The sequence below is a fragment of the Chinchilla lanigera genome, unplaced genomic scaffold, assembly GCF_000276665.1.
Source record: "Chinchilla lanigera isolate Chin_1 unplaced genomic scaffold, ChiLan1.0 scaffold00028, whole genome shotgun sequence".
Lineage (NCBI taxonomy): Eukaryota > Metazoa > Chordata > Mammalia > Rodentia > Chinchillidae > Chinchilla > Chinchilla lanigera.
The window spans coordinates 6,015,213-6,025,747 of NW_004955429.1; the positions used below are offsets into that span (position 1 = coordinate 6,015,213).

General features: G+C 36.5%; 1 protein-coding gene across 5 annotated transcripts in view; it reads right to left on the minus strand.

Annotated features, from left to right (window-relative positions):
• Window positions 1-10,535, minus strand: part of Armc3 (armadillo repeat containing 3) — a 101,511-nt gene that overhangs the window by 66,033 nt on the left and 24,943 nt on the right. For all 5 annotated transcript variants that reach the window (XM_013515510.1, XM_005386930.2, XM_005386929.2 and 2 more), the window contains exons 4-7: window positions 10,350-10,475; window positions 6,468-6,536; window positions 6,033-6,208; window positions 3,578-3,772 (exon numbers count right to left, since the gene is read on the minus strand). In XM_013515510.1, the coding sequence (XP_013370964.1) occupies window positions 3,578-3,772; window positions 6,033-6,208; window positions 6,468-6,536; window positions 10,350-10,475 (566 nt within the window). The remainder of the gene's footprint in view (window positions 1-3,577; window positions 3,773-6,032; window positions 6,209-6,467; window positions 6,537-10,349; window positions 10,476-10,535) is intronic.

Consider the following 10,535-nt stretch of genomic DNA (forward strand, 5'->3'; position numbering starts at 1 on the left):
AGAACACTCACTAATAGAGTACGACCAAAAATCTGAGTATAAATTATGCCCAGACCTCTGGCTGACCATTAGACCATATATGCATGGAGGACGCACAAGAGCCCTTCTAAGGTCCTTAAGCGGGGAAGTACTGGGTAATATCTTTTACTTTGCTGCTTTTCAAATAGACTGCCTTCCTCAAACCTGTGCAATTCAGCTGGAAGAGAGCAGAATGAAGCTTTACTGGCTTAAACTATCAGAGGTGAGAGCCTGCAGCTAAGAGATGATCCACAAACTTAATACCAGAAGGAAGGTAACCAAAAATGCGAGCCTTCAAATCTGGTGTTAATATTCTTCCCAGGGGGCTGGGGATTTAGCTCAGTGGCACAGCGCCTGCCGGACAAGTGCAAGGTCGTGAGTTCGATTCCTGGTACTGGAAAAAAAAAAAACAAAACAAAACAACAAAAAAATATTCTTCCCATATCCATGGGTGACCTCAGAAATACCGAGGAGACCCTTGGAGTCAGGCTAAATAAAAACAACAGTAAAAAGAAATCCTAGGAACAGAGCAGTGATACCAGCTGTTGCACCCCACAAGAGAGACAGAGAGTTTGCAGCTAATGACCTATTCAAACAAAATATTAATAATCCTCAGAATACAAAAGAATCTGGAATCACTAAAATATATTATCTACAATGTTCATTTTGAACCAAAAGTTACTAGACATGTAAAGAAACAGAACAGTATGAATTTAATTCTGGGATGAAAAAGCAGTCACTGAAAACCTACAGCAGATAGGATAAGTTATTAGAATAAACAGTTAAAGACTTTAAAGCAGCTATTACGAATACATTCAAAGAAGAAAGCTTAAAAGATATGAAATGTAAAAATGAAAATTTAAGACTTGAAAAGCACAAAACTAAAAGCAAAAATTCACCAAGTGTACTTAACATCAGATTAAAGATGGCAAAAGAATGAGAACTTGAATGCACATTAAAAAATTAATCAAAAAATAAAAGAAAAATGAACAGAACTTTAGAGTCTTACAAAATCATATCAAGCAGGACAACATAAGTATAATTGAGTCCTAGAGGGACAGAAGCAGAAGGAAAAAATTATATAATGAATGAAATTCCCATATTTAGTGGAAAGCATTACTGTACAAATCTAAAGATCTATGGACCCAAATCAAAGCATACAAATTATGCAACTGATATGCAGAGCAAAAATGCAGAATGCAAAGATAAGGACAGAAATCTCAAAAACAGCAGAAAGACACCTTACATTTGGGAAATAGTCTTTCTTTCTTTCTTTCTTTCTTTCTTTCTTTCTTTCTTTCTTTCTTACTTCCTTTCTTCCTTCCTTCCTTCCTTCCTTCCTTCCTTCCTTCCTTCCTTCCTTCCTTCCTTCCTTCCCTTCTTCCCTCCCTTCTTTCTTCCGTCCTTCTTTCTTTTTTCTTTCTTTCTCTCCTTCTCTCTTCTTCCTTCCTTCCTTCCTTCCTTCCTTTCTCTCTTTCTTTCCTTCTTTCTTTCCTGTGTGGTACCCAAATTGAAACCAGGGCCTTCACACATGTGAGGCAAGCACATTACCACTGCAACACTTCCCCAACTCTTTAATGGCTGAATAATGATGCTCAGAAGAAATAGAAAAGTTCTAAATAGAAAAAGAAATATGCCAACAGGAATTTCACAGTGAACAAAAATATATTCATAACTGTGAGAGTAAAAGGAAAACATTTTAAAATAAATTTAAAAACTGAGATAATCTATGCCAGCATATCTGCACTATAAGAATTGGTAAATAGAGTTCTTCAGACTGAAGAAAAATGGCCTAGATGGCAACCTGGAAGCACAGGAAATAATGAACCACACTAGAAACACTGAACATATTGGTAGATATAAAAAAAACACCAAAATATCAGTAAGACTCTACACACACATGTAGAAATGTAATTTTCCTTTCTTAATTCCCTTAAAACACATACAATATAGGACAGTTCAAGACAAAAACTGATTATGCTGCATTGTTGAGTTTGTAATGTCCACAGATATAAACTATATAACAAAAGTAGTATTCAGAATAGGAAAAGTAAATAGAAATATAATGCTACGAAGTTTCAGTATTTTACTTGGACCAGTCAATAACAATTCTATATAGACTAAGATAAGTTTAAATTCTATATTGTAATCAGCAGGCCAACTGTTAAGAAAAATTTAATAAGAAAGCCAGCAAAGAAATTAAAACATAATATTAAAAATTACATTAACATGTCAAACAGCAGGAAGGAAGGAAAGAAGAAAGGAAGGAGGAAGAAAGGAAGGAAGCAAGCTGTAAAATGGGACTAATGATATAATAATTATGTGATTATACAAGGATACAAGCATTATCCTTATTCTCATTTTATAGAAAAATATTATGTTCTTGAATTAGGAAGTAAATAAAAAATGTAAACTATCTGTACTATGCCTCCCATGCACTAGATGTTCCTATCCCTCCCTTTTTTGATGAAAATAGGAGAAGTAAAATATCAGACAGGTGAAAATTCCATGATATATCAGACAAATCTAAGTGATTCCTATAATCACTTTCTGTCTATGTCACATAGGAAAATTAAGTAAGCCCTTTGATTTCTGTTTGTGTTTTAAAAATAGGATAAAATGTAACTACCTATTACTATATGGTGTTATTAGGATTCTAAATCACAAAGGTAAAATGCTTAACACAAAGGCTGGCACATATATTGATCAAATAATCAACAGTAGATAGATTTACATGGTTGAGAAATATGCCTGTGTCTGAATTTCTCCTTTATATTTTACTTTATTTTTCCAGTAGTGTATTAGTAAGCTCTGACATTTAGTTTTTTGGGAAAAAAAACTAGTGATTGGATAGTATGCAGTTATTACTTAGGGAACCTTTAATCTCCTTTGATCTGCTCCTGCCTCCTGAATTTTTAAGAAGCATAAGAGGAGACTTTGTCATTAGAGTTAATTTAATTTAATAAACTATTAAAGTGAAGCATTGAATGGGTTCACTCTGGAGTTAAGGCAGTAGACACTTTCAGAAATTATCAGAATCACTTCAAGACAATTAAATGGTATTCAATAAACTGCTAGATTGGTTTTTACAGCTGGGATATACTAGAAAAAGGTATACAGATCTTTAAAGTGTGAAATTTATTACTAAGGAACTTAGTAGAAACTATGGAAATTCCACTCCAATATTTCTCAAAAATTTACTTTAGATAGTAAATTACTTTTCTTGCCCTATCCCAGAGAAAATCATTATCAATAAATGTTAGGAGACTAATTCTAAATGTTTCAGAAAATCAGGAAAATAATAGACAAAATTGTTTAAGCATTTTAAATCTTCTAAGGCAGAAGACTTTTTTTTTAAAAGAAAAATTAGTTTCAAATGACCTCTACAATTAGTCTGATTTAATCAGGCTAGTCAACTTTATGTAGAAATTAACCAATTACTCCATTATACATTGTATCATGCTTAACTATAAAATTTCATTTGAAAATATGCTATAGTTCATATTATATAATGTTTAGGAGAGAGATGCTCCCCCCGACAGAAATGAATGATCATTACCTTGGTCTCCAAGATCTTAATAAGCTGGTCCAGTCCTTGACTGTCTCTTAGCATTGCCTGGGACTTCTTATTATTTGTAATAACACCCAAAGTTTTGAGAGCCAACAGCTGAATAACTGGATATTCTGATTTCAAGAGCTCTAATATAGGAGGAATTGCATTTAGTTCTTGAAGCGTAGTTCGACACTGAAAATCCTGCCATGAAATACAAATGATCATATCAGTAATTTCTAAAGCAAAATACAGTCTCAAGAATGGAGAAATTCTATTTTCTAGCCAACAACATTATAAATTACAATTTTCCCATCTTTTATTCCAGATTCTCTTCTAAAATAACTCACGAAGATAAGAAAACTTTCAACTGACAAGATCAAAACATTCATTTCTAACTTTGCAGACTTTGTCAACAACAGGAAGTAAACATGATCTGTGGCTTTTGCAGGATCTTGTTTTTTATGCAGCAAATTCCTATTACTACAAATATTGTTACAATAAAAATCTATGCATAATACAATTCTTTTCACACTCTGATATACTGCTTCAAATAGTATTTGATAAAATGAAATCATGGTATCAACCCTTATCTTCAAATAGATTGTTTATGAAATGCCTATCTGCATGCAGTGCTATTGAAAGGCTTTATGAATGTAAATTTATATCAGGCATAGTCCAGATACATGACCTTTCCTTAAGATATTAAGGGGTTATTCTAGTCTAGACAAGTTGTTCTGCATCTGAATCACTAATTTTGTGGGGGAGCATGTGTGGAGGGGTTATTAGCTGGGAGGAACAGTAAGAAAAATGGAATGAAATCATAAAAAATCCCAAACTATGACTACTCAATCATGATATTTTTTTGCCTCAAAATGTGATAAATATAAAATAGTGCTAAAGGTAGAAAAGGTCTCGCTTACAGATTTCCTTTCCCCTATCCATTCTTTAACTGACCTCTACCAATAAGCTTCCTTCAGATATAAAAGTTGTAGGTTGCTCTTTGTTGTGGAATGAGCTGAGTCTCCAGCCCCTTAGAATGTGACCTTAATTGGAAACAGAGTCCTTGAGGTTGTAGGTGAGATGTGATCATGGAGTGGGGCAGGCCCTTCATGGTGTCCTTATAGGGTTGGTTTCCTTAGAAAAGCAATGGTAAGGGGAGAGAGGGAGTGCTAACATAGTGAGCCCAGGAGCACCAACCTGATAGTCACTGCAGAAGCTGGGAAGAGGTGAGGAAGGATTCCCCCCCGTCTCAGAGTATGACCCTACCGACACCTTGATTTTGAACTTTTGTCCTCATTGCTGTGACTTCCTGTCATTTTAAGCCATCTAGTTTGTGATATATACATCATGAAGTGCTACTAACTAGTACTTTGTTATTACGAACTGTGCAGGTAATGCTTTTCATTTCTGCTTGATTAAAAAATATATGGGGAAATATGGCTAAAAGGACTTAGGAAATTAAAACCTGGGGGTACTTACAGGAACTTTAAAGCCTGCTTGGCCAGGTCTAGCCAAAGTGACTGGAGAAGCCAGAAAGGAGTTGACCTGCCTCCTTACTTTTAGGAGCGAGGGCCCTAAAAGTCAGGTTGCCGGAGATGCTAAGGCTGGGATTCTGTTGAGCCCAGGTACAGGTACTTCGCCTGTCAACCTCTTTCTCTCCCCCACTCTTGCTTCCATCTCGCTCTTCCTCTCTCACACTACTGATGGCTATTTACACGGTGTTTTTCTGTTTTCAGCTGATATAAAGCTTATCAGACACATGTGGTGATTGCTAAGGAACTTGAACAGGAAAAGAAGCAGAGGAGGTTGTTAAAAGACTCAGGAAACTGGTCTGCTGTGGGTGTGTGGGTGTGGGTGTGGAGCGGGGCTGGAGGAGTGGGGTTCAAAGGACAAGACAGTGGGGGAGGGGAAGGTGGCAGTTTCCACTCTAAAGAAAACAGTCTCCATGAGGTAAGCATCTTGCTACTGTGAGCAGTGAATACTGCTCAGTACACTTAGATCACTGGATTCTCACCCTAAATTAGTCTAATCCAAAGGGCATAGGTTATACCTAATGTGCTAAAACCACCAGGATCAGCTCAAACGGCCCCTTCCCAGGTTCAATATGAATCTTAGATTTCCAATTCTAGAACAAGCACATTTTATCTACACTAATCCCACCTTAACCTGCATACCATTTTTTTTTTTTTACATTTCTAGCAGACTCTTCTGTGGGAGACAACTACTTGTAAAATATGAAAATTGAAATGACACTAAACTTTCACTTTTTTTGAGTGATAAATACTAAATGTACTAGGAACTGATGATACAGAACTGGGCGAGCTTTAAAAAATATCTTCCTCAATAGGAAAATAAATTTTATAATTAGGATCAAACCCGGGGTTTCATGCATGCTAGGCAAGTGTTCTACCACTGAGCTATAAACCCACCCATCAAAGCAGCTTTTAGAAGTTAATTTTACCTGTACCAAGTTGTAAATGCATTCAATAGAATTCTTCTTCACATCAGGATCGGGACTGCTCAGTAGTCTGATGAGTGGCTCCAATCCACCGTGTTCAAATATTTGCGCTTTACCGGTATACTCTATGGACATGTTCGCTAGGCAGAGACTAGCAAACTCGTGGATAACTACTTCTTCTGTGCATCAAAAAATAAATAAGACAAGTCTGTTAAATGTTTATTCACTCTCTACTTTCAAATACGCTTTAAAAAGCCATAGCTCTGCAAATCTTGCTTACTGTTCACCTTTTTAAAAAGTCAAAATTGAGCCAAGGTTTGTGACATTTTAATGACAACTCACAACTGATACCTCTGAGCTATTTTCAATATATAATTTAATACAAAGTTAAAAAGAAACCAGTTCAATTTTTGCAGTAGATGTAGGATGCAAAGTTACCTTCTGGAGTGAGCTGGGCAATCACAGAATTCATGACATCTAACTCCCTTAGCAATTTTTTAACATCATCTACAAAGAAAGAGAACATTGTTATTTATTAACAATAATGATGGCAGTGTCTGTTGAACAGTTATCCCTTAACAGATGTGTCCTATCATTATCCAGTTTCACAGGTACAGAAATTGAATTACCAAATCACACAACAAATAAGTAATGGAGCCAGGTTTCCTGCTGAGGTCAGTGTGACCCTGCACGGACTCTAAGTCACACCCCTTGATCGCTGACTATGCTGCCTTCCAAACACAACACAAAAACCATAAGAGTACAAAATGTGACTAGAGCATGGATCAGTAAAGAAACCCTTGTTTATTATAAAACAATAGTTCTTCTTGTTTGCTTGTTTTGTTGAGAAGGTATTTATGAACTTTGATGTTAATAAAACGTACAGAATGCAAATAAGAATGACCATAGCCTATTTCAGTGAACACATCTTGATTGTCTCCTTTCTATTTAATTATTGCAAATGCCAAGAATGCTAAAGATAAGTGTATTGGTTGTTCTAAAGTTTACTTTCATATGATTTTTATTAGTCTAATTAAGGGTGGACTGGTCTCCCTCCACTTCTTTTTTTGCTATCCTTTATCTCACTTCTGAGAAATAAAGTGTCTGTCCTTTCAGTTTTGCAGTTTCTCCTCTTGATCAGTTATCTGAAAAAGCCAAAATTAGCACTACCAGAATTTTGGAAAAGTTCACTTTGCAGCAGCTGAAACACATGGACTCTGGATGAATTCTTCCTCATTAATTGCTGGTTATACATGGCTTGTACTGGATCCCTTTTCCAAAGGAATTCAGAGCTATGGCTTTCCTTTAACCTGCCAAAACTTCTTCCTGTTTCTGTTCAAAGTGGCTAACAGGTCGAGGAAAATCACAGTCAAGTATAAATAGACTTGAAATACAAAATAATTATTGACTTATAGGAGACACAGTGTTCAGGGGTAAAGGATGTTATTTTATGGTGAACACTCATTTTTTAAAAATACATTACCTCCATGGATTGAGAAATAGTAGCCATAGAATAGTACTTAGAACTTCTCAAGGGTTTGGTGAGCTGAACAGAGTATGCTCTCTGAAAGCAAACACTGTTATTCTCTCCTGAGTTCAGTTTGTATTACTATAAAGATTTTTGTGGAACTATATCAAAGTCTTCTATTAGTACATGCTTGAAAAAATGTTTCTGGGCTGTTAGATTTCCAGGCACATTCCCCACATGGTATATAAAATACTTCCATATACTTCAGAATCTGCTACTCCAACACTGAAGTGAGGTCAGGAAGATTCCTGCTCTGTACACTCTGATGTTTGTCGGGGTGACAGACTCCCATTGGGAAGGGCTACAGGGTTGAATGAATCTTGCATCCTCAAGTGACACCACCTTGGTCTGGCCAAACAAGCTAAAAGTTTTTGCCAGAGAATTCTTTAGGCCATGAAATTCCCTTCTAGATCTGAGTTTAGCCCAAAAGGCAAGCAACATTCATCAACAGCTCTAGTAGGTCTCTCCTCGAAACCATTTCCTTACGGTTCAATGGACGATTCCAGCTCACCGGCAGCTCTTGTAATCTGATGACACAGTTAATCGATATTATTCTGCTTTTTAACACCAGACTCTTCAAAGAGTCTTTCTTGTCTTGAGGTTAAACCAGCAAAAATAATGGGTGTCTATTTCCATCACTCTAAACACAGTCTGTGTCCCTTTCTTTTTTCAACAGAAAACACTCTCAGATATGGCAACTGAATGGAAACTCTGACTTGTGGTTGGGCTGCATGAACACATTCTGCCTAAACAGGGTGCCACCTACAATTCTGGGTTGTTTTAGAAGTGCCAGCAACTTTCCTTCCTGGGCCCCCTGCCTGTCATCTGTTTTGGTTGCATTCTTATGTACTTATTTTGCTTGCATCATACTGGCCATCTATTTTCTCTTGAGCTTGTACACTCTTATATTAATGGCTTTATAAGATGCCAAGCTCTTCCAATTGCCTTGTGTGAGGTAACATCTGGGTTTCCAGGGCCATTTCTACATGAATTCTTGTGAACCCTCCCTTAGCTGACTTCATTCAGCCAGTCTCTGTTACGTGGTGTTGTTGAACTAAGTGTAAACTGGAAGGTGAAAGGAGACAGTAGCTCCATCTTGGTAAAGAACAAAAGTTTAACGAATTAATTAAATTCCTGTCTTGACCCCAGCTTGACATAGTTCAAGCACAAGAAAGAAGGAAAGAAGAATGTTTACATTTGCAAAAGGGAACTTAGCCCTTGGTATTCTGTAGGATCATTAGAATGATCCTCTATGAACACAGTGGTTTCAGTGAAGGCATGGAAACTATATGAAGACACAAATTTCTGAAGGAGCTAGTTATTGTTAAGACACCAGTGATGGTGATTTCAGCTGCAGAGGTGCATTTGTTCACATATTTGTCTGGAAACAAGACTTTTCATTTGGATCAAGTGACTAAATGCACAGTTTTTATTCCAAGTTTTCTTGGACATGTATGAAAAGTGAAGCAATAGCTGTTAATGTGTTGGCTCTGTTAAGAAAGAAAAGCACTTTACAAGCAGTTAGGGACGCCATGTGTTTTAACCACATCATCAGACACTTCAAATTGAAAGCAGTCAGGTTAATTCAAACAGTGGTTCAATTTTTTCATCCAATTCATGGAATGGAAAGAAAGCTTTCAGAGGTTGAATAGTCATCCTTAAGATCCAAATACTGGAGAAACAATGGTGGCAGGGCTCCTCCATCCACAAGATTGGCACTGCAGACATGGAGCCTCCTGACCCAGTGGGACAGTCAGCTTAGAGTAGGCCCCAGAGGTCCCTGAGAGCCATCTTCCTCAGCACCCAAATGCAACAGTGACTCTTAATAGTTTTGGGTCACAGACGTCTTTAGAACCTCATGAAATTCAGTGTATATACTCTGCTCAGGAAAATTTTTGTAAACAAGTTAGAGAGCTCCTCGGATTATAAATGCCTTATATCTTGGGAGATGATGCATAAACACAATGAATAACAGAAACTAAGAACAAAGTGAACAGGAAAGTATGGAGACCTAAAGTTTAAATTAGAAAATATAAGTGTAAACAGATAATTAGAACTCTGCTTTTTAGAAGAGATGCATTCTTCAACAAAATCATTTAGAAGGAGAAACTAACTTAGGATCATACAAGATTTGATGACGAGAAAGTCTATTAAACTATGAGCCAGAAAATAAAGCTTTAGTTTAGCTTTAACCTCAGATCTACTATTAGCCATCTCTATGACATTAGGCAAATAACTTAATCCTTTGAGGGGTCTCTTTTAAATTTAAAATGAAGTGTTACATAATACACATTACAAATATCTTTGTTTCTCAGATTTTGTGCTGTGTAAACAGAATGAAACACAAGACATGTTAAATGTTTCCTTTCTGGGTTACCAGTTTTCTCCTTTTGGTTGTTGGTTATATAATTGATACAGTGCTAACACAAGCAATCTTTGAGATAAACTGGTGATGGCTTCACAATATAAGTGATTACTCCCTTCTCTGTGCCTCAGTTGCTTTTTTTCTTTTCTTTTTTTTTTTTTTTTTTTTTGGTACCGGGAATCGAACTCATGACCTCAGGCTTGCCAGGCAAGTGCTTATGCTGCTGAGCTATATCCCCAGGCCCTAAGTTGCTTCTTTTAACAGGAATAAAAATAGCACCTACCTCTCAGGGCTGTTTGTTAGGATTAAATGAGTATCTAAATAGCACTTACAACAATGCCTGGTGCATTTTAAGTGCTATAGAAGTGTTAATTAGTATTACTGTTATCATAATCTAGGTTGATGAGACAGAAAAGTTGATACTTACTGTTAGAAGTTAGGATTCCAAATATCATAGTGGCATTTCTTCTTACAATTTTATCTTCATGGGTGAGGAGTTTGGTTAAGGGTTCCACTGCTCCAAGTTCAAGGAGTGTTGCTTTATTTTCTTCACCTGACATCACCAGTAAGATAAAATTGCACATGGATATCATCAATCTCATAAGCACTCTTC